General features: G+C 37.8%; 1 protein-coding gene across 11 annotated transcripts in view; it reads right to left on the reverse strand.

The window, feature by feature from the left end:
- RAPH1 (Ras association (RalGDS/AF-6) and pleckstrin homology domains 1) overlaps positions 1-25252 on the reverse strand; it is an 85883-nt gene that overhangs the window by 27793 nt on the left and 32838 nt on the right. For 8 of the 11 annotated variants that reach the window (XM_038182490.2, XM_038182491.2, XM_072041046.1 and 5 more), the window contains 5 exons: positions 25086-25205; positions 21425-21530; positions 20103-20620; positions 11335-11382; positions 6489-6563 (listed from right to left, as the gene is read on the reverse strand). In XM_038182490.2, coding sequence (XP_038038418.2) covers positions 6489-6563; positions 11335-11382; positions 20103-20620; positions 21425-21530; positions 25086-25205 — 867 coding nt within the window. The remainder of the gene's footprint in view (positions 1-6488; positions 6564-11334; positions 11383-20102; positions 20621-21424; positions 21531-25085; positions 25206-25252) is intronic. The other 3 variants (XM_038182494.2, XM_072041049.1, XM_038182493.2) reach the window with 2 other exon arrangements.

A 25252-nucleotide genomic window follows, 5' to 3' on the forward strand; every position in this document is an offset into this window, starting at 1 on the left:
GCCATGGGTGGGGAGCTGACCTGGTTGAAAATTAGCACAGCAGGAAGACTGCTTTTCAGCAGAAACTCCTCCTTGATAAGGTTGCCTTTACAGTCACATACATGCTATATAAAAGCATGAAGGAGTCACAGAGGACATAAACCCACAGAAGTGTTATCTCCACCTCTGATAGGAAATGAATATTCTCTTTTAGTAGCAGTACACATCACTAAAAGTGCTACATAAATTCTTTCTTTGAAGGGATAGCTCTGGGAGTGCAGTTATACTTGCATTATGAGGATTTGAGCCTTCACAGGCTTTTGACCTTGCTGAGATTACATTCAGTTATGGGAAACATTGCACCTGTTTTAAATAATGCTTGGCAACACACTTATCACGAGAACTTGTTCATCCTAACATATTGTGAACTAAAATTAAGAGCATAACTCTGCAACACAGTGGTCTTCAAACTTACGACTTTTTTTCTTTTTATACCAGAACTCAGCTCCCAGTAATTTTACCCTATAGTGTAATATTGGTAAGAATAACCCCCAAAATCTGAAGTTAACATGTCCTTAGTATAATAATCAGCATTCTGCTCAGTTCCCAGTTAAATGTGCAGTTAAAGATATTCTGGTTGTGCTTCAGTGTTAAATATGCAACACATGTGCTATGACAGAGCTGACCTTGCTTAAACAACTTCGTATTTCTAGGTCAGAGTTTTATTTTTTGCTTCATTGTACACTTTAAAGGGTCATTAACTGATTCCTTCTGCTTGCCAGACAGAACGTAGGCAGAATAGAAAAAAGTGGAAAAATATCATTGAAGTTCATAGTATTTAGGAAAGCCAGCAAATAAATTATAAGATGTAAGTAGCAAAGTCCACATCCCATTTAGGTTAGTGGGGAAGACACAGAGAACACAAGAAGAAATGTGTTTTATGTCTACTACTGGAAATTTTTCTATAAAGTCTTTTTTGAATAAAGATAATCAAATGCACGGGAGCAGCAGTGACTTCTGAAGGATTAAAAGCAGGTATCCGGTGTTTGTATCAATCTGAGCGTTAATGAAGTGTTTTCTGTTTATTTTTTACTAAAGGAATACTAGAATACATGTACATGTGATTAGCACTGGAAGGGAAACGCTGAATGAGTGCGTAAGTAATCAGGATAGTGTTCTTTTCCTCCACTCTAGGTGAATATTAACAGCAGTTCTGTATTTCCCGACAAATTCATTAGGACACGTAAAACACCATGTAGCAAGAGTTGCACTGTCCATTTATGAACTGAAGCAGAATTAGTTTTTAACCATTCCCAAAGATTTTTTTTTTTTTTTTTATTACATTTCTACCTCAAAATAACCAGGAACAACCTATATGTGAGGAAAGTAAGCAGGAAAACAAGAAACTCCTCTCTTCTAAAGCTCACTAAGCATGAAAGGGTACAGCATCTACTTCTGTTGTGAGAAGGCTGCACTCTCTAGGGTTGGCTTGTGCCCTGCTGTCCCCTTCTCCCTTCCCAACTCAATACAGCATTTTCTGTACCTCCAGTAGTCTTGACTTCATGTATTATATTAATACATTCAGAAATGTATGTGAAGCAGTAGTATGGTTTTGGAGTTTGTCTGAGACAACTTTTTCACATAGAATGTTTAAATTATGATGATACAACATACAAGCAAACAAAGAGACACAGACAGGGAACTGTAATTTTCACTTTCCTTTAATTGAAAAGGTAGAGGAAGTGAAACAGAGGAGGACTACTGATGCATCCATCAACCATTCAAAAAGCAGCCAACCCTCTTTTTTCAATCTCACCTAATAGCTCCCATGAATGCCATCTTCATTTCTCCCCCCCCAATATCGGTGCACCATTTTTGCTAGTAGAAGCCTAACTCCAATAGGGGAGATGGCTTCTGACAGGAAAGTGGAAAGCAGCAGTGACATTTTAAGTGTATCTCAGAGCCACACTGGCCCTTGTCAAGAGCTCCCCAGAAAGGCTCTCTCCCCCTATCTGCACTCTGTTAAGGCAAAGAAGGAAAGCAAAGACATAGAGGGCAGTTGTTCATGAACTTCAGTGAAAAATGGCATCTACAAATCCCTCCAGAGCCTCTGTTGTGTTTGATCAAAATTAACAAGTACTTCAGTGTTGTGGGGGTTAACACAGGTAAACAATTAAGTCCCATAGAGGTGCTTGCTCACTTCCCCCAAGTGAGATGCAGAAGGATAAAAGCATAAAAACTCATGATCTGTAATAAAGAGTTTAATAAGTAAAAGCAAAAGCTTTGGGTGCAAGCAAAGCAAAATAAGGAGTTCATTCATTACTTCCCATCCACGAGCAGATGTTTAGCTATTTCCAGGAAAGCAGGGCTTCCCCAGTAACTATTACGCATGGTGAAGATAAGCTTCAACTCAAAATGTCATCCTCCTCCTTCTTCCTTCTCCTTTTCCCTCGGCTTTTATTGCTGAGCAGGACATCATATGGCATGAAGCAGTTAATTTTGCCCACATCAAAAAACATGGCTGTCTCTATCCCTGGGAAATCTGCTTTTCCATTCTCACAGAATGGTTGAGGTCACCTTGACCAACATGCTGCTCAAGCAGGGTCACCTACAGCATGTTCCCCAGGACAATGTCCAGATGGCTGTTGAGCATTTCCAAGGAGGGGGGTGCTACAACTTATGTGCAACCTGTTCCAGTGCTCAGTAACCCTCCCAGTAAAGAAGTGTTCCCTGATGTCCAGAGAAGCTCCTGTGTTTCAGTGTGCACCCTGACTGTTGTCTTGTCACTGGGCACCACTGAAAAAGCCTGGCTCCATCCCCTATTTGCACACTGCCTTCAAATATTTGTATGTATTTCTGCGATCGCTCCCGAACCTTCTCCTCTCTAAGCTAGTTAGTCCCAGCTCTCCCAGCTTTTCCTCATAGGAGAGGAGCTCCAGTCACTTCATCTTTGTTGTCTTCTGCCGGACTCTATTCAGTATCTCTGTAACTCTCATGTACTAGGGAAGCCAGAAATGGGCACCATGCTCCAGATGTGGCCTCACAGTGCTGACTGAAGGGGGAAGTATCACGTTCCTTGACTTGCTGGCACTACTCCTAATGTAGCCCAGGATACTGTTAGCTTTCCTTGTAGCAAGGGCACATTGCTGGCTCATATTCAACACGGTGTCCAGCAGGAACTCTGGGTCCTTTACTGCCAATCTATTTTCTAGCTGGGCAGTCCCCAGTATGTATTTGTGCCTGGGGCTGGTTCCTCCCCGGGTGCAGAACTTTGCACTTCCCCTTGCTGAATTACACAGGGTCCCTGTCAGCCTATTTCTCCAGCCTGTTGACATTCTCCAAATTTTGCATCATCAGCAGACTTGCCAATGGTACACTCCATCACCCGTATCATTAACAGAGATGTTCATCAGAATTGGACCAGTACTGACCCTTGGGGTACACCACTGGTTACTGGCCTCCAACTAGACTTTGTAAGGCATGCTTCAAGGCATGGCAGAGTAGAGTCTTATGCAACAGGGACCTACGTTCTACTGTCTCCCTGACAGATTGCCTGAACAACATGCAGCAAAACCAGTAGTAATGAAGGAAAACAAACAAACAAACAAAAAAAAAGAATGAGCACATCTGAATCAGACTGGCCCAAGATGCACGAAGCCAACTTCACAGCTGATTTATTCTAAGGTTTGGAGAGATTTCATTGTGTAGTAACCAAAATATACAAAAAACAGGGGAACCAACATTTGTAAGAAGCATATTTGCCTTTGGGGTCCGCAAAAAAATGAAGTACTAAATATATGTGAAATAAAGGCATAATGTGAAACCTTATCTTTTCTCCAGATGCTGACATTCATAGCTGAAGCATTACATCATTAAATCACCATCTGGCTTCCTGAATGTAGTCTTTCACATGCATCAGAATGATAAAAGAACTGGTAACTTTGAAATTCCACATCACATTTCTATTTCCTACTTGCACGTCCTAAATTAAGATATATTTGAGCCCTGAGTACTCTCTCAAAATTATTTGCATGTGCTCTGTATCTCACAGCCATAAGCGATGAAATCAAAAAGCTTAGTTTTCAGTATTCATCTTAACTCCAAAAACAAGCTTGAAGCTTTAACATGGTGCTTTATTTTCAATATCCAGTAAGCTACTTCATGGATTTATATTCACTTCTTTTTCCAAAACAAAATGGGCAGGCAGGTGAATTCTGTGAACAATAAAGCACAGAACTACATTTAAAAATGAAGAGACCACCACACTGAATAGGTCATTTTTTGTGCTGTGATCTGCCCTGTGCTGCAACAGGATCTGTGTCTGTGCATAGCTCTAATGCAACAGAAACCTAGCCCATGACTAGAATTTTTTATAAGGATTTACATCAGAGGACAAAATTGGTATTTATCATTCCCCCAAATTCTCTCTACACTGAATATAAGGGGTAGATCAAGGAAGAGGAAGCATACAAGAAACAATAAAACAGTAAGAAACACACTATTTGACAAGTGAGAGACACCAGCAATAGACTGCAGTATGAGTTAGTTTTAACTCATCTAACACCTAACTACAAATGCAAGGAAAAGCCCAATTTCTTGGGACTGCTTCTCTCATTCTGGGGCTTATTTAACATTACAACAAGCTGAAGGGATCTAAGCCAGCAGCAATATGGACTTAATTGAGATGCATCTGGGGGTCCCAAGGGAACTGTCAGATGAAATTCCTAAACCACTATCCATCATGTTTGAGAAGCTGTGGCAGTCCAATGAAGTTCCCACTGACTACAAGAGGGAAAATATAACCCTCATTTTTATCAAGGGAAAAAGGAGGACCTGGGGAACTACTGGCCAGTCAGTCTTACCAGCATACCTGGTAAAACTGTGGAGCAGACACTCCTGGAAATTACGCTAAAGCACATGAAAAACAGATGATTAGTGACAGCCAGCCCAGCTTCACCAGGAGCAAATTATGCCTGACAAATCTGATGGCCTTCTATGATGGGGCTACAGCATTGGTGGATTAGGGAGCAACAACTGATTGTTGCCTGGACTTGTGCAAAACACTTGATACTGTCCTGCACAACATCCTTCCCTGTAAGACTTAGGGATGAAGACTTGACAGATGGACCCCTCGATGGATAAAGAATTGGCTGGATACTCGCATTCAAAGAATTGCGGTCCATGGCTCAACGTCCATGTGGAGACCAGATGAGTGGTTTTCCTCAGGGGTCTGTATTGGAACCAGTATTATTTAACATCTTTGTTGGTGAGATGGGTATAACCATGTGGTAACCACCACTCGTCCAGTATAACTAACTAGGAAAGGAAGATACGAAAATACATGGAGATGAAAGAGTATTATAGTTTGTGCCACAGCCACTGTTAATCTGTTAATCAATTTTCAACCAAGCAAGGCTTGCTGGTTTGGTGGCTATTTGCTTTGTTACTTGGGGTAAAGGGTGCTGACAGGTGGGAGGGGAAAGTGACAGACTTGAAATTCAGGAGAAACAGTCACAAAAGAAAAAAATTACTTGTTTTTCACTGTGGTTTATGTTCCTCTAGAAGAGAGCCTAAAAGTTTGCTGTCAAGATGCCGAGCATTTTGAGAAAAATGTTGATGTATTTAAGAAAAATACAGACTGCTTAAACATTATATCGTTTTGAAGTGACAAAACATACCTTGGCAAGTTCAGTCTTGCCTGAGGTTTTTCATCCATCATGTCTCTTTCAGAAAAATAACCAAGGAGTGGTTTGCAGTATGCAAGTAGCATCAGACTTATCTGACACCTCAGATATTAAACAGCTTTCTCACCAGTCTGAAGCTGCTTATATAAGTCTTTATCCCAGCACTTTTTTGTCTGGGAGATTTATAGCTTGCTCCATCTCTCCTACTCAATAAAGAAAGGGAAATACGCATGGAAATTACAATTTTTAAACTGAACCAGAGAAAGTGAATGGCAATTTATGGCCTCTTAGTCCGTTATTGACCTGTAAGGAAAATGTATCTATAATCATGCTTCATCCATACCTGGCTCACTGTCTTACTACGATATTGTGCCCATGTTACATCAAGACAGTACTCAAGGAAGTCCCATTACTTGCTACAGTTTATCATCTTATAGCAAGTAAACTTATTTTAAGGATACTACTGCCTTTTAACAGCACTGAATGCTCCTACATATTTTTCACAGTTGTAGCTCTATTTTCTTAAAGCACTGAGTGGGAATAGTAACAAAAGAACCTTTAGGTCACTACTTTTCCTTTTTAGTTAATACATTTTTACCTGCTGACATAGCTATTAAGTACTTGTCAAGAACTTGAACACTGATAAATCTGCAAAAACAAACAACAAAATACAGTCTTTAAAAGCACGTTTGACAATCATGAAAATCATGTAAAAGTAAACGCAAAAGTTCCTGGAAAGGGCAGGGGTGGCAGGAGCATAGCATACAGCACAAGCATTTTTCTACATAGAAATAGTCACATGCAGGTGGAAAGAAGAAGCATCACCTTGGTCAGCAAGTGAGAAGGCTTTCCTGCAATGTTTCGGAGAAGGAGGGAGGTTTCCCTGTCCAAATAGGAGTGCTTGTGCAGAAAGAAAGAGAAAGAACATAAGTCAAAAGAAGTCAGTAATTTTATAGTGTATTGACTATAGAAGATAAGCAGAGTTTAAAGAAAAAACACCTTGCATCCTCAGTTTATTTCCCTCCCATAAAATATGTGAATATTCCCAAATACTGCAAGCCTAACACTCTAGTATAACAGCAATTGTGCTAATAGAGGACATAAGTTTAACCTTCCCCTGTACAAAAGGTCACACAATAGAATTAAGAGGTTGCTTACCTGCTACCGGTTTCTTTTCTGCAAGAGACAACTTATTTTTAAAGACATTTACAACTATTACAGAAAACATCCACTTATTAACACTTAAAATCCCATCTAGTGTTCTAAAACTGAACATTCTGCTTCTTCTGTACAAACGAATCCACTAAATGACCATGGAGGCAAGGAACTGGTTTCATGTTTTCTGTATTGGCTGCTGCTTCCATAATTAACGAAAAAAAGATGTTACTATAATAATAGTAATCTAAACCTGGCTTACAATTAAGCTTTGTTTTTGTAAAAATAAAACAAAACAAAACACACTTATGTTTCTCTCGCCTTGCAGCTTCCAAGAAGTTGGGAGCAAATCCCCAAATTTCTCTCAGAAGAGAAATTAGCAGAAAATATTTAGTCTGTTCAAAAAGCAGGAGCAAAACTAGCAGCAACCCATAAGGATGATTCTCAAATAGTAAAAATCGATTAACAACAGAGTTGGAGAAATCTAGAGCATCTGCTACAGAGGAACAACAGAACTGTCATCCCACAGCAGTCTGCAGAACTGCCTAGTCACAAGTCTGCTACGGAAATTAGAGCAACACTATAGCACTAAACAAGAACACTGAATGTGCCTCATGTACCACCACTATACTGCAAATTTCACCCCTTGTGACTGCATCTGTCCCAGCTGTTATTTCTGTTGATTAGTGTTACCCTATATAGAACAAGGCACAATGAACAGGCAGACTACCATATTCTTTTTTCAGTAATTAAAAGCCAAATGCTGCATAGCATCACTGTCTTCTTCAGAGCCACAACAGGCAATAGTCTCCTGAAAAAGTTGGAGAGACTATGTCTATAACTTCATGCAAGGCAACATCAAATAGTTTGGTGCATGAAGTCCCTGCAAGGGGATTTTACTTGGTATGAGTGCCACGTTCTGCGATAAGTGTCTCTAGCACCCTTTAAAGGTTACAGCTCAGAAGAGACTCTACACAGCATCTCAAGTAAAACCTAGGCTCCAGCCGGTACTTAGCCACTAGCATAGACTCAGTATATGATGCAAACTGAACGAAGATTTTTCTGCCTGCAAATTAATTACCACGCGTTTCTACATCAAATGTTTCAGAAGCACAGCACTGCTGCCTAGTGACAAAATTTTCACACCTCACACACACAGAGCTTTGTGATGTAGGACCTGCAATGATTAAAAGACCTTGCACATTGATTACAGTAATTCAGAACTCTCAAAATAGGCTTCCTAACACACAATCATATCATTTCAACTTCAGTGTTTAAGAAACACTGTATTTAAAGAACAACTCATTTACTCGGCCTGAGGAGACACTAATGTTAATGATAGATAGATACAGTTTTGCTTAACTTGAAGGCAGACCTATCCTCTTTTTTCCCCCCTTCTCTTTAAAATGATTTCTGCTACATGTATTTTCACTCTGAATAGTATTCCTTCCTACACAGAAGTTGTAACTTCATACATACTCTAGGATTGTCTCATTACAACACACTATTACAGAACTTCCAGAATGTTACCACAGACCTTCCAGAATAAATTGGTTGGCTCAATCTAAACCTCAAAAACATAGATTAAAAAAAAAACCAAGGACAAGTTCAAGGAATTATTTTAAAGAGCTTCTGGATACACTTTGTCAGACATTGTGGATTCCAATAAAGATACATCACTTTCTTGTTGAATAGAGTTCTGAGGGCAAATAAATAAATAAATACAATGTACATTCATAGCCTCTTTAATAGGGGTTAGCCTAAGGAATCTCTCTTTAAAGGAAATACTATTCCCTAGAGAATATTTCTCTGAAAGAGAAGCTTAAGGGAAATTATTTAACCCTCTTCCTATCATTGCTTATTTTAGATGCTGCCATCTTGCATTGCAGTACAGTGGGACATTTCTCTGCTAAGGAGCTTTTATTCTATGCTAACACTATTTGCCAGACTTACAGCAACACATGAAAACTGATAACCAGAAGAAAGTTACTTTGGAAATTAAGAAAAATAGCATTTCATGAGAACAGGTATTGGCCAGTAAAATATCATCACAGCATTACTTCTCAAAATACCTATATGAATTTGAGTTGGAGAGCCATGTCTAGAAGCAGGAAAGCAACAGTTCTTTGCCATATGTCTCTTGACTGTGGCTCCTTACTACTGTGCAAAACATCCTGCAGTACTGCAGATACCCAAAAGTTAGAATGAGCAGAAGTAGTAAAGCAACAAGAAAGCCCGAGTTCTCAAGAATTATAGCTCAGCTAAACAATTATGTGCACCTAACTACAAATATGCATAAACCCAGAGAGAAAAAATCAGTTCATGAAGTAACTGGACACAAATTATTTTTAAAATTGCCTTTGTTTGAAGGCATAAATCTAGCATTCATTATCTTCAGGCCTAAATACTACAAGTTTATGAACCAGGTGTTGAATATTGCATTTCATTTTTGAAAAAACTCCACACAAAACTTCCCCTAAAAGATAAGCAGTTGCTTAAACCAGAAAGTTTTCCAATGCTGAAGTACTTTTTATCCTCATCAGGGACTCTAGAAGCATGAATTAAGTGTGTTCACATGTAACTTTTTGCCTCTGCTTGTAAGTATTTCTGCATTAAACAAGGGAAAAAACACATTATTTTAATCAATTTAGCATAGGTTTCTCCCTATTCCACTCTCACATCTTACCTGAAAGCCAAGTTCCTTCTAAATACATGTAGTTTTACTTTCCACATCGGTGAAACTATTGCCACTAAGCCTGTTAGTGGCAAAAAGCAGAAAGAACTACAAAAAGGTGTTTGCTAGAACAGATGCACCACCAGGAAATGAATGTACTTTTCAGATTTTCAGAATGTAATTACTTGAGCCATATAAGTAATGTTCTACATGGCCAAAGCTCACGATTTTTTCCCCAGTTACCCTTTTGATCCCTTTTTTTGAAAAGTTCAGTTGGTTATTTTAATTCTTGAGGTTCTGAGGTCTCATAATGAAAGACAGTTTCAACAACAACAACAAAAAAATCCTTAACACTAAATTTAGCGTATTAGAATTATTTCCTGCAGGGAGTAACTAATGGGTGGATTTTAAGAAATAAAGACATTTTTAGAAACTGTGATAAACTGAGCTGTCCAGTTAGCTTCTGAAGGATGCAAGCTATACAGCCCATCTTGCAACTGCAGCAGGCCATCACTTTGTAAGTAATGTGCTATATATATTTACTCATTAACTCATTTCTTCAATTCTTCTTGCAGATTTCTGCAAAAAGTTGACAAGCACATTTGCCTCAAACACTGATCCATCTTTTTATTACACATCTGATCATCATTCAGTTCAGACAAATCTACAAAAAGTCCACCTCATTTACGAGCCAGAGTTGTATCTAATTCCTCTAACTTTACAGTAGGAGCTCAGAATACATGTACATAGGGATTGATGACAGTAAAATACCCTATGAAAGGTACTAAGTGTGTTTTTTACACTGTCACTTTTAAAAATAAGTGAACAAAAACTGTCAGGTCATCTTTTTCTTGCAATTCCCACCCAATCTTCCATGGTATCTTATCTTACTGTTCTAATGCTTTAAGTATGTTAAATAGAAAAACTCTTTCCTGGTTAAACATTACCTGTAGGTTCGGACATCATTCACTCAAGGCCTATACAAAAGAATAACTTACCGCAGTACATAGAAAGCAGACATCGACACAAGTTCTGAGTGTCTTTTTAAGTATCTTGCCACATTTCTTGCAAATCTAACAATTTAACATTAAATCATAACATGTAGTTAAACCAGCTGGTGGCACTCTTGTGCCATTATTTTGGAGTTAATTAATGACAGCTGAGAATCTCGAAAAACCTTTTTAAAAAGCCTATGTCTGTTCACAATAAAACTGTGGGAAATGCAGTAAGCAGTCTCTGATAGAAAACTATATGCTTTCAAAGGTTTCTTGAAAAGTTAATTACTATAACTTTTGACTACAACAGTATGTTGAATTCTTTAGTATATTCTAATTGTTTAAGCTGATGTCTTTTTTCAAAAGAGAACAAGAATTAATTATGTTTTTATTTTTTTATATATATATATTTTAAACTTCGTCACAAAGGGGCCAAAGAGAGAAAAGAAGAACCCAAATTTTCCTTTGCGCATCCCTTGAGATTATGTTTTCACGTATAACATATAAGAACATAAAAAATAAAATGATGAGCATCTGATTTGAAAGATTACATTTTCTGCCTTCCTTTGCAGCAGACCGTCAAAAGCAATTATGCTTCAAAAGTAATAAAAATTGTTACATGTATTAAGTGTATTTCAAGTAGGCTTCCACAATTAATAACTAGAAAACAGGTAATTATCAACTTAAGACTGAGAAGCATAATTTTAATGATTTATATGTTTACCTTACTGCGCTGTTGGGATACCAATGGATTCAAATTGAAATCACATGAGTGATGTGAGTTTTCAGGCAAACACATTCAACTACTGACAAACAGAAGCCATATATACATGTGATAGTAACTTACAGGAATCAGTTCAGCCTCCTCTTCTGTAAAATTAATGGGATGCTTGGACTGATTGATGAAATGTCCCATAAAAACAGAGTAAATATGCAGGAAAACACAGAGGAAAGGATGAAAAAGGGAGAGGAAAGAGGACAGAGAGGAAATAAATGGTTTATTCTCAATCAGAAGGAAGAAAAAAGCATAATAATGACAATTAATGGAAGCAAAAGAAACAAAACAACATTAAAAAGTTTCAGTGTCCCTTATCCCAATTTTGTATGTATAAATGATCGATGACTTAAAGACAATAAGAGATTCAGGTTTTCTGCTCCTATTGGAAGGGAAAGAGAATGTGATTATGTTCTCAACCACAATGAGAGCAGAACAGTCACTAACTTAAGTACTGAAGTAAAACATCTGTAGGCATACTCAGCAAAAAACAAACTCAGGTAGCATTCTCTTTGCACAGTCAATTGTTCACTAAGTCAACAACTGAGAGTTCAGTTCTCTAAATACTACCAAAAAAAAAAACAACAACGAAACTGTCACTTCATACAAGTTCATATAATTTCCACATAAGTTCCTTCATACAAGTAACAAAAATACACTTTGGTGACAATTACTAAGTATAACAAGAAAAAAGCGGATGCAGATTAATCTTACTTTCAGCTGGACATACTATACTAGAACTGAGCACTGTCATATTGCAAATTATTTTAAAATGAAATCCAGTGAAAGTATTTCTCTATTTCCCTAATCATTGATAAGAGAAGAAAGGAGAATAAAACAAATGCATGTCTCAGGACAAAATATTCAGTCATGACACAGACATGCTTTTAAGTGCGCAGTATCAAAAACTGAACATTTTGAACATTCTGCAGTACCAAAAATTGAACTACTAAAAAGCAGTGCCTAAAGATTTCCATTCAGTGTGCCATCTAATCCTTGCTCCTTTTCCTCAAAGGTACTAAAGTATTTATTTTCAGGCATATTAATTTTGGTAACTGAGTTACACAGGTTTTGACAGATGAAAAATGCAAAAGGGGTTATAGTTTATTCTTATCAAGACCTCAGAAAAGGAATACACCTATGCCACTTAGAAACTGAAGTGGCACCGTTAGATAACAGCTGCCTGATACTTCCATATACAAGACGTATTTTCAGTTGCTTATAAAAAAAAGTTTCCGAACTATAACCACTAAGAAATTTATAACAAATTTGTTATAGAATTATTACTAGTCATTTATTCAACATAAAGGTAGTTTTAAGGCTTTAATACCTCTGTATGCCTGACCACCTAACAGTTTATTGACAGGAGCAGCCTCACATACTGTCTCTTCTCTGCTGGTCCATTGGAAGTTAACCAAATTTGCCCGAGCAGGAGCTTTAAGAATTAAAACTGTAGTCCACAAAGCCTCATTGAAGTCCAGACCACCACAACTAAAAACCTCAAGGCTGCATCTTCTCACACAGAACTGCCCAGCCTTTCAAATGGGCTGCAAACAACTATCCTTGAACAAAAGACTGGTCAAGTTCAAGAATGCTTGGGCCCATGGGAGGAGAACACAGCAGCTTTCTTACAACTGCAATGCCTGGCTGCTGCACAGCATATTGGAGCCAGACACTGGAAGTGAGAATCCAGAGCTATTACTCTGTGCTCCCAAGAGACCATCCCTCCTGGAACTTGTGCAACTCTGTTTCACTGCAAGCAATTGGAATTTCCTAACTCCAAGCATTCAGTTCTGCAACTTAAGAAAAACACCACACAACGATCAGGACTCACAAAATCCTATTTACAGCAAGTATTCATTAACTGCTATGGACCCTTATAACTTCATTCCAGTTTTGGCTGTTACAGTCCAAGCCTATTGAAACTTGATGCAGTTTAAGAAACAGGTCTGTGGACATTCCAAATTAAGGAACTGCTGCACCATGTGCATGAGATGCACTATTTGTTAGTCCGCATGCCTCCCAGGTCAAGAGAAAGAGTAGACAGGTTGTGATAGTTCTACGTTGAACACAAGTTGCTTGGGACACAGAAATTTAAGGCAAAATTGCCACAGGGAAGTCAATCCCAATCCCAAGTCACGTGTTCACAGATCTCTCTTGCATGGACAACAGGGAGGATTATTTTGCAGGAAGACCAGAAAATTATTGGAATCACTAGGCAGCTGCACAAACACCAGAGCCAACACAAGGTGGGGAAAGACTGCTCAAATCAGCAGAAAAGACTTAAATTAGCATAAAACCAAACACAAAAATCACAAATAAAATTTGTCTGCAGGGATGAGGTTTCAAGCAGTGGAGTTTTCCCAAAAGAAAACGCAAAGCAGGAAAAAAGTAAAGCTGACTATTATTTCATGGAAAATAGTTGTCTGACCTGTCCAAAAAGAGATGCGTTAGTTAAGTTGGAAGACTAAAAGGAAAAAGAACAAAAAAAAACAACAGGCCTGTAGATATCAAATCAAGAACTCCATCACTAGAAGAGAATGGGTATGCACAACTGTGGAGTTAAAGTCACAGATACACCTTTTCAGTTAGGAGTAGATAGGACATATGGACAACCTTTATTCTTTAAAACAAACAAAAAAAACAAAGACTGATACTGCTGGCCTAAAATCTACAACTTTTAAGAACATGAGGTTAAGCAAAATATCCAAAATAAGCAAATGTAACCAATGTTAAGAGTAAGTTTTGTTAACTATAACTGAAGATTTGTCTTTCTATTGACAGGCAACTATTATTATGCTATTACAGCCTAACTGCTAACCAGGATGCGCAAAACTGACACAACCAGAAGGCCAGTTCTCAGTTGTTTGATCATAACATGAAGTCTTATTTTGTGGATTCAAATTCCTTTACAAACCTGTCAAACCCTAGCTTTCATCTTATATTATAACAGTATATGCAATTGAAGTAAACTGCATAAATTCATTTCTCCTCTTAGATGTTGATGTCCCTTAATGGGCTGCTTTGTTCTCAATTTTTGTCATCTGTTCCAAATTTTCTAAAGACATCCTATCTCTTTTTGAAACATATAATGAGATGAGAGAAAAGGGAAAGAATTTATCTGGGTTTCAAGTAGACTGGTATATCTACAAGGAAATTCAGTTTTAAAAGCTCCACTAATTAATTGCAACTTGTACAGTGATACCTTCACTGTGAACTGCAACTGAAGTGTACAACTCCCCCCAGTACTTTTGATAAAATTTGGTGAAATCATAATGCAAGCATTCTCATTTTCTTTGCAGATTCCATAAGCATGTGAAAAAATTAGGTGCTAGTTTTGCAGATGTGGAGATAAGCATATTAACAATCATTGTGTTCTAGCATAACATAGGAAGAAAACTGTTTTACTAGCATGCATAAACTTCACAATGAATAACTAAGCGTATTTAATTACCAGAACACAAAATATTGCTTACATTTCATAAACTCATAAGTTTATCTCAGACGATATTTTGAAAGCCTCAAAAGAACTGGCAGATGAAGAGATGCTTTACATGTACTTCAACATTTGAAAACTGGACTGCTCACACTTCTTACGCCAAAAAAAAAAAAATGGAAGCCAAAGTAACGCTTCAATGATAGATACACAATTTTCCTTTACTGTTGACTTATTAAAAAACAATTGGTGATTTTATAAATGTAAAAAAAAAAAAGAAGAGAGAGATGGTCTAATTCATGTTTCAAATCAAGTCTTTCCATTGACTATTTTCAGCTCAGAAAAAAGATAACTGTAAACACTCCAGAATACACTTTTTGTGTACAGAATTAACAACATAACTGGCAGATTTTTTGTCTTTAAAAAAAGAAAGAGACAAAACAACAAAACCAAACAAAATGCCAAAACAAACATCTACCCTTCCTTGTTTGTTGTGTATCAGTGACTATTCTCAGAGAGGCAAGTATCTTTAGTGTCTGCTAACCACACAAAACACGGAACATAAGGACGACCACTCAAACTTCAGGCTCCCAAATACAAGAGCCAATAATGCCCTATTACTCCAAGAACTAAAACAGACCACAACTGTTCTTTAAATCAGCTACAAATTATACGTGAGGTTCAGCAATCCAACTCTATTTTAAGACACTGTCGCCTACCAAAGACTGTGTTGCGGACTTCCTTCTCTGCATACAAGAACAGTTATAATTACATTTTCATGCAATGTAACATTTAGTAATCACACACAAAAGATGACCTACGATACTCTGCTATGGTTAGGAAAAGTTTCTGTACTCCTTCATGCAACAATCATTATCTTAGTGGCAACTAATATAAACTATATAAGAATAAAGGCAAAATTGTTGCAGAACTATTTTTTTTTTCCTTGCACCCATTTTTAAATTTTCCACTTTGTCCCACAGGAGTTTCTGGCCAATGCAGATCTATGTATGCTCAGCTTGCATCACAACCATTACTAACTGTCAGGCCCCCAAAGCTCCCTTCATTTCCCAAAAGAAACATTACAGTTTACTCTACAGTTCCTTCTTCTCTGCCAAGTGAAGCAAAAAATCCTTAGTTTTAATGAACTAGTAATCCCTCATCATAATTTTCAGTTCTCCTACATAATGTATAAAGCTACAATGAATTTAAGTAAAAAAAAAAAAATCAAGAAAAGTATTTTTAAGATTACTACCCACTAAATTATGGATTATCTTTGCAAGTCAAGACCTCTCAGCTGCGTAAACTGGGTTACATACAAAAAGAACTCCATCGTGTTGGGAGGGGAGTGGAGGGACAGCGTACTGTGCCAGACCAGATGGCAGACTTCAAACTTATCTTCAACCTCTTCACTGAGCATATGCAGGACAGTAACAATGACTGTCCATGAATAGGCCCTTTCACCATCAGGCATAACTAGCTACACAAGCATGATCAGCACAGTTCTCTATTCTCTCCCTGCTACTTTCTCCTCCTTTTGCTCTAGCACAACTTGCTGAACACAAACAATTTCTGGATGGCAGAAACAAGGAAACAGTCTGGGTGGGTAAAGGGGACGAGTTAGTCATATGGTCATCACTTCCCTTCCTTTACTCACACTATTAGATCACTCGTTCAGCTGTACATTCAAGCAATATCTGACAAGAAGAAACTAAGATTTAAAGTGTATGCCTCTTGTTACACAATTAAAAACACAGAATGCATTAAGAAAGGGAGAAAATTAAACAAATCATTAAGACAAATAAAATAATGATTTTAGGCAAGTCAGAGAATTCCAGCCAACTCTTCTGAAAACAGCACAGAGACAAATTCAAGAAAGATTGTCCTGGCAAACAGCACCACTAAGAGTAACTATCTGTCATGATACTCAAGCATCTTACCCACCAGTAAGTTTCTACAGTGCAGACTTGCAAGGAGGAAGAGGAGGAACTCACTGAAATGCCTGCCCAGTTGCCCACGCAAGACGATTTGAATAATACGTTACTACTAGAGAGTGTATTCCTACTGTCCCTTTCAGTCTCCAGCTCTTGGCTACATATTTCCCGGCTGCGCACATCAGAACCCCTGAGCCCATACAATTCACCCAACTAACACAGAATGAGCCCCAGAATAAAACTAGGAAATTCTGGTCTAAGTACCAGTAAGCACCAAAGGTGGGGCAAAGGAGATGAAATCATGTAGGACTGTGGGTGGGGAAGGGAGACAGGAAGGGGAAGGCATACCCTTCCATCATGGGGGGGGGGGGGGGGGGCTATGAATTGCAGCCTCTTTCCATTAAATCTGTCTCTAGTGTTAGTCAGAGCATACCAGGCTACACATACCTTCAGTGTGCCAACTGCATGGCTGTTGTTTTACAGCATTTCCCTACATTTCCAGGTAAGGGGGCTCAAACACACTGCAGAATTACTTTCTAAGGTAGAATACTGAAGTTATTAACTGCTAAACTTAATTTCCCTTTTCAGGCAAGCATTTCCTCCTATTGGAACAGCCTTCCATCTTACTTAATGTTATTTTCTTCCTCTAGTGTTTCCAATAAAACTAAGTTGCAGAAGAAAAGATGACTTCTTTAAGTCCCTATAATGCCTGGAGAGGACAGAGGATCACTCAAAAGGGCAGAGCTGCCAAATCACTGACCTCTTTGATAACAGCCATAGCAGAAAAGAAAAAAAATTAAAGGTCAGCTCAAGTACAGACAGCCACCAGGAAGACAGGCAAAAAGAAAAGGGCTAACTTAAAACACTACATGGGAAAAACAAATTCAAAACACATCTGTTGAGGTCATGAAGTAATAGCCTCTCCCAGTTTCTAAATTTAAAAAGACGTCTTTGCTGTTTTTTTCCCCCCACTACATTGGCAGTAGGTCTTCTCCAAATACTACTCTCTTAGGCATAGTGACGTCCTCCACTAGAAACAGAACCACTGAGACAACTGCCTGGGTGGGAGGGCAGAATTCAGCCCTACCAGGGAAAGGTGTTTTGGTTCAGAACCCAGACATGAAGGTGAATAGAACCCTTCACAATAGCTTTTCATGCACTAAATGAAATAGGAAAAGCCTCCTTTTTTGAGCCCAGCGATTCTACCAAGGAATCCTTGTATTTCTGCCCATTTTTAAGATGAATTTGATTGAGCCACCACCATCTCTGTCAAAACTCCAGACCAATTTGATTTTGCCCTTTTACCAGTATTGAGAAAAAAAAAAAAACAACAACTCACAGTAAGACGTCCCATCAAGTAACAGATTTAATATTGAGTAGTTAAATATCATTCCTGTAAACCTGGGTAGAATTTCTCAGAGATGAACACTTTCCCCAGGTTACTAAAATTAAAAAGACCAGACAGTAAAACACAGTAGCACTATTAATGACTGCGAAGGTTTCTGCTCTCAAGAAAAAAAGAGCAGAATTTGGCTCTCAAGTTACCGACACTTTTTGATTACCTCCTTTAAAGGAGTCAGTCTTATCAATTTATCTGGGCAAGGAAACAATAGCCACATTCTTATGAGAATCAATCACTGGGTTTACAAAGCCAGCTCTCAAATGTCTGTGAGAAACGCTTTGGGGGGCAGTTCTTAGCCTCACAGTCAATGGTTAATTGCTCAGAAAGCAACTGTAACACTTGCAGCAATGTGGATTAGCCTCTTGTGAAGACAAAGCAACTTCTTGACTTCTTCCTGTTGGCTCAACAACACCAAGACACTTAAGTGAAGCTGGTGGTGTGTTGATTACCCATGCCGTGCAAAGAACTGAAAAATGTGAGACTACAAGGGTAATCTAAACTGATGCCCCATGCCGTGCAAAGAACTGAAAAATGTGAGACTACAAGGGTAATCTAAACTGATGCCTCAGTATATCACTCCTGAAGTAAGAGACTGAGATCTGGAGTGATACCTGCAAAATCAACTGCCACATCTTGCGTTTTTAAGAAGTGAGTAAGTTTCAAATTTTCCTTATGCCATGCAAATTGCAGAAGAGAGTAATTAAAGTAAAAAATAATTGCTGCCTGAGGAGAGATAAAAATGCATTGTTGTAGAATATTAAGCATTAAAAAAGACATCCACATGACTAATAGTCACGGACCAAGAAGAAAAGTAAGTTTTATCACAGAAAGCGACTGAAAAACAAACAGCAATATAAAACCAATAACAGTCATGGATTGGGCTCCAGCTCTTACAGCAATAACGCATAGGTTTGCATTTTAACTTTCTAAAGAGAAAAGGATACATTTCTATGTACTGTTGTTTTGCTTCACTCAATACAAATCACCAATTAAAAAAAAAAATTGATCACCAGCTTTTAAGAAAAAAATACCTCGGCTGTAAGTGTAAATCACTTATTTCTCACTATTTCAAATAAAGATTTGAATTTAAAAACATGACCTTGATGTGTTGATCATTAAACTGACATTCACTCTTTAGATCAGATGAACTTTTGCTACAGATGGGTAGAGGCACACTTTCAGCACAGCTCACTCAAATTAGTGTTAATTATTGACTAGAATAAACTCAGCTTGTTCCAGTTTTCTCTTTGGTGGAGAGAAAACTGAAAGAGAACATTCACATTAGTACAGCTGACTTCTGAATAACAGGTCAGGTTTCTGTTTCAGAGTATTCCTCCTAGATAGCTTCTAGTTTACTTCTTGTGTAAGTTCTTAAATTCTGTGGTACATTTTTCTTATTTCCTCACACAACTCACCAGCACTTTCAGTGTTCCTCAAACTTTTTTTTTTTTTTTAACTGAAAAATTTGCTCTCATTATTAACCAATACAGGGGCACCAAAATCTCAAAAGAACACCTGCTATTCCTGTATCACAGAGCAATTTTTTCTGCATTGGGCATTGCTTTGAAGTGTTCTCTCAGCCATATATTAAATAAGAGTATTAAGAAGTGGCACACTGCTGGTATAGTTTCAGATACTGGAAGCGCCTATCTGGAACATATGCAGTAACTTAAGTGTACTGTAACAGGCACATAGACTTCTTGTTGAACTTGTCATTCCTTTTTTCCAAACTGTAAACTCCTCATATTTAAATTAAAAACAGTATGTAAGATTTGCTCAGAAGAAAAACATCATATATTGAACATTAAAATCCCTGAGTAGCTTTGGAAGAGGAAGAGAGATTGGAAGTCTTAACCCCCACTCTCCCCCCCAAATTCTTTAATAAGATTCCTTGCAGACAGATAAAACAAAGAAGTAGCCACACTACATGTAGCCCATACAAAAAGCAATCCTGATCTCTAATCAACCCCATTGTAACTGAACATGTTTAACATGGAGTATCACCATAAGAGGAAATAAAAGGAAAACTACTGAAGAAAACAAAAAATGATTGAATTAATGACACTACCTCAGTGATTGGTTGCCCTTGTGATGTCAAGTCCAATTCCTGAGGCCTTGTCACCTTATCGATATCCAAGGAGTCCATGCTGGAAGCTGCAGAAGTAACGCTGGAACGGGAGGAGTTACTGATTGAGCGCACCTCAGCATCACTCACTGTGCCAGCAGATGCTGTCCTCCTGTGCTGAGCAGTAACTACTGGTTTGGTGTCTTCTTCAACTGACTGCTGGGCTGCCTCATCCATGCTCAAAGAGGCTTTCTCTAACTGTGCAGTGATGTCATCCAAAGAAACGTTGGCATGTGATGGTTTAGTCACCTTACCAGATGAAGAGGATAATCCTTTCATACTGCTGTGCTTAGTAGAGGGTCGGCTAGCAGGTGGTTTCTGAGCTTTGGGTTCTGTGGCAAGGCGTTTCACTGCAGTATTATTTGCTGAATGAGACCCAATGCTGCTGAGCTCCTGCTCTATGGAACAGAGATCAGCCATGAGGGCATCTAGATCCACAGTCTCCCCCTGATTCAGGGCTTCTGCAATTGAGAAGAGTTTTTAGTATGCAAAGGTTTGTTACATGTTTGTTTGGAGTAAGAGGGCAGAGTAAATTATTTTCATTCCCCATCTATGCTGCAAAATCTCTCCTCACTGCTAAACACAAATTTATTTGCACTAACACTCTTGAGTGGTCTAAGAGCAATTAAATGACCGTTTAGGTTAAATACATTTACTGATAAGCGAAACCTGTGAATTATTAGATTACATCTGAAAGGCCCAAACTGCTGTCACACGAACAGAATCTAAAAATGTTCTTGTATATACCATGCTCTAGCTTTTTTAAATAAGTATACTTTTCTAAGCACATCTGACATTGCTTTAAAAAAAATGCAAAATCCTATATGAATAATCAAACTTTTAAATTAAAGCTTCCCATGTTACAACCACAGGAAGTTATTTTAAGACAAGGAAAAGTGCACTTTTAGTTTAATGTGTAAACATTCTGTAGCTATATTCCTGCATTCTGTCCCATGAAGCAAGATGCTTTTTCTTTCTGTTTAACATATACATGTTAATTCTTTCATGAGACCAGATCCCAGAACAAGTATTTCTTTAGAAACGCTAGACTACAATTCTTAGATATTAGGTGCTGTAAAAGTTACAGTTTGGGGATATTTCAAATTCTATGCCGTAAGAAAGCAAGGCCTTTAAAGCAAACGTTTTCATTTCAGCTACAAGTGTATTTGAATGCTCTATTAAACTATTTTATGATGACCTTATTTATGGCTGAAATAGTTATTTCCCTAAAATATTATTTGAAAGAGTTAAATAGTTCAACAAACCATTTAGATTGTACATGGAGAAACGATATGAGAAGTTGGCAAGATTAGTTTCCTGATGGAGAGGTGATCTCTTCACTGGTGCCACAGGTTTGTCTGTATCCAAACTCTGAAAAGGACAAGAAAAAGAGCAGAGTTAACTTTGACAATGAAATGTTCAAAATTAAATTGATTTTCTTTAAGATCACATTTTCAAAATCTTCTGACACATCAAAAACTTTTTTTTTTCAGGCTTTAGATTGAAACTGTCACTGTATAACAGAGGTTTAGTCAGTCAATGAAAAGATACTCAACAAGTTCTGTTGTTATAGAATTACACAAAAGCATAATCCAAATGCATTTTTCAGTGTTTACATACCAGCTCGTTTTGAAACACAGCTGACTCACCTATAACAACAACCCTGCAGAGAATTCAACAGAGATCTAAACAAGTTCAAACTTTGGCACCCTAAGAAACTTGGCATCATTTGTGGAGAATTCTGTTTTATTAAAAGGGATTTTAGTATCTTTATATTAAGATATATATTATATCTTTAATATATTTTTAATATTAAAAAATTTTTTTTGATTATTAAATTCAGACATTTCTATCAGTAAGTCTTTCCCGTGAAAAATGATGAACTGTGAAGGCAACTTCAAGCTAAACGTATGACATTTTTTTTTTTAAAAACTACTACTGGGAAAAAAAGACAAGACCTCTTTCCACCTGATATATCTAATTGTTATATTATCAAGGCTGATACGAACATAGAACTTTACAATAAACACCAGCATTTTTGTATATAACAAACAATAGGGCAACATGATCCAGCTGGTGACCAAAGAAGTACGTAATGCCCCAGAAGTGAGAAGTGTTATGTGGGGAATTATCTCCTACTGTTGCTTGACAGAGCAGCAGAGTGTGTGAATTAAAGCAAAATTTATATTAATAAAGCTTTCCTGAAGACATGTTTGTCCGAAAGAAAAAAGCATCTTCTAGCTCCAAAAGAATTAAGTTTCTCACCTGTGTTTTTTATTTCAATTTCCCACATCTTTACCCACGCCTTTGTTAAAATAAAATGCACTAATCTTTTTGTTTGAGCATTTATCTTTGCTGAACCCCTTTCCTTCTCACCTCAGGTTGGCTTGAACTTCAAAAAATAATTTTATCAGGAAGTCAATCATCACTTAATGAGCAGAAGCCAGTAGTGCAGCACTGTTTTCCATCATGTGGAAAAAACACCTGTAGTACCTCTGATGGAGCTTACATATGGCCCCACACAGAATGGTTGAAATGTATCAATTAGAACCCTAGAGGCAGCAATGAAACTTGAGATAAAGGAAGCAAGTTAGGGCTCATTCCTTCCAACTAAACCCACAGACTGACTCAAAACACCTCCTGAAAAGCAAATAAATTCTGGTTAAAAGCATTCTTAAATTCAGTAAAACACATTTTAGATAATTATGTTAGAGCACGTCCTTGGAAATAATTGGGATATGCCCTTACTAATTATGAGAGCACATTCTCCATTATGCATTATGATATTAAAATACCAGTTCAGACCACTGCTGAAAACTGAAACAGCACTAAAAGATTAGTTCTGAAAAATGAGAAGCAAGGTAAGACTTCATTTATCCTGCACCATATAGCAGGATAATCTTATATCAACTGCTAACGCACTCTGTGACAGACACTGTTCACATGTGCTGCAAATTTTGTGGCTGTTTTATAGTGCTTTTATTAAGCAAAGGGCTAAAACAAGCAAAGTGAATTGAAATGATCTTAAGACATCTCAACAATTACCCATCTTTTGAAAAACATTGCCATCTGGAAAGGAATCTGGGTCTTACTTTCAATCCCTCCTAACACACACTTAGGAAATCTAAAAAGGAAGTTAAAGTTCAAGGAACTAGGGGACAAAAAGCTTTTTCACCCATTGCTCTCAGAGTGCAGCTGATAAATAGCAACAAATGATGAAACTATACCAGAATGTACTTTGGAGCTCATGACCTGGAATCGTGCCCCTTTACTGGGACTTCAGCTGCATCAAGATACAACCACTTTCCAAACAAACTAACTGAGACACAACTGACTGTATTCATTTGTTTATACAAAACCATATGAGGTCATTAAAAGTTTGGGGGGAAATGTCACTTCTAAGTAGTAGCAAAAGGCAGAATTGCAACTGTAGGGCTATGTTGCATACTGTGTTGCATGGTGATACCGATGTGCGAAACAAATGCGTGTCCTTCCCTAAATTACCTGTTAGTATGTTTTAAGCATTTTAAATGGATCAGCACACAAACCTAGAAAATCTATGTTAATAGTAAAGCTGAAAGTCCAAAGTAAAGCACACTTATATTTCTAGGCTGCTCATAGCTGCTAAAACGGAGCAAAGAACTAAAAGTCTAAAACCAATTACCCATTGTGCTTATCTGTGATGCTCCTCATTTGAGATAATTTACAGAGCCCATGCCTTCAAAACGGCTCTCATGTACCATTAAAAATCCTTTGCAGGGAATTAAAGACAAAAAGAAATATGATATACAGATTTCTTTCACACCATCTTCCATTCATCTGAAGGGGAAGATTCTTTACTGACCTGTACACACTGGTTCAGAAAAAAATAAAATACGTTCCCCTGTTTTAGAAGTGTTACCTACATACAGAACTTGCAGGCAGAGCCTTTAAACAGATGATAGCAGACATGAGTATGAATGTGAAGCACTGCTGTATGATTTTCCTTCAGTCTCTGCAAAACACGATTCCTCCTTTTTCCCCACACTTAGAGCAAACAAGTGATCAAAAAAGCCCCTTCTTCTGTTGCTTATTGAAACTAAGGGTATCACACCTTTGCTTAAGTCTAAGTGACAAAGAAAATGATGAAATACACTATTCAGGAGGACAGCTCACGTGACTGAAAAAAGAAAAAAAAGCATAGCAGTTGGTCACAGAAATAGATAATCACCTCAGGAGTATGGCATCTCATTCTAAATGCAAGGTGTTTGTTGTTTTTTTTTTTTCCCCTCTCCTAACAGCCCTAGAAAGAACAAAATGCAAAGAGAAGACGCATCAGCTGCCTATCTGATGACAGAAGAGTACTCTGGGTGTATCACATTATCTTTGCGTATTATCAGTGACACCATTCACAGTTTTTCTTATTGCTGTTCAGGTACAACAAATAAATTCAATGCTGCTGTGGCTGGACAACGTCTAACTACACATTTGGAGATAAAGCCCAGCTTTAGTCAGCTAAAGGCAGTGTTTCTCTACATATATGTACATGACAAATAACTGATTCCATAGCTTTCAGAAGGGATCACACCCTTTGGGAAATGTTGAACTACCAGATTGTGAAAAATTAATTTAAGAACATTGAGATAGGGAAAATAACCTAACTTAGGAATCTTTACAGTGTACTAAGTTGGTCACATGCTGCAGCGTGTCTTGCTTCAAGTGGCAGTGCCAAATAACTGAGGAAGAAAGGCATCTTTTGCCCTTGCACAATAAAACTGGGGATGCAGGCTCAGCCCTAACAAAATGCCATAGCTGAAAAAGCCTTAATTGCTATTCATCTGAAATGTTCGATAGGATCTTTGTCAAAGCTAAAGTAATTAGTATCCAATGAAAAACATGTAATACTTCTAAAGAATTATTATGTGAGATGACTGAAACCTTCCTAACCTGTGTGAGTTTGTCTAGTTCTCCCAGCCAGGCCCCAAACATCTTGTCCAGATCCTGATCTTCCTTATCACTATCTTCTTCCGCACCATGGTCAAGCTCTTCATCTGATAATTGCTCCATCTGGAAAAAACAAAAACATTGATTTTTCAGGAGTCTAGTAGTTTACA

Source organism: Anas platyrhynchos, chromosome 7 (genome assembly GCF_047663525.1).
Source record: "Anas platyrhynchos isolate ZD024472 breed Pekin duck chromosome 7, IASCAAS_PekinDuck_T2T, whole genome shotgun sequence".
Classification (NCBI taxonomy): domain Eukaryota; kingdom Metazoa; phylum Chordata; class Aves; order Anseriformes; family Anatidae; genus Anas; species Anas platyrhynchos.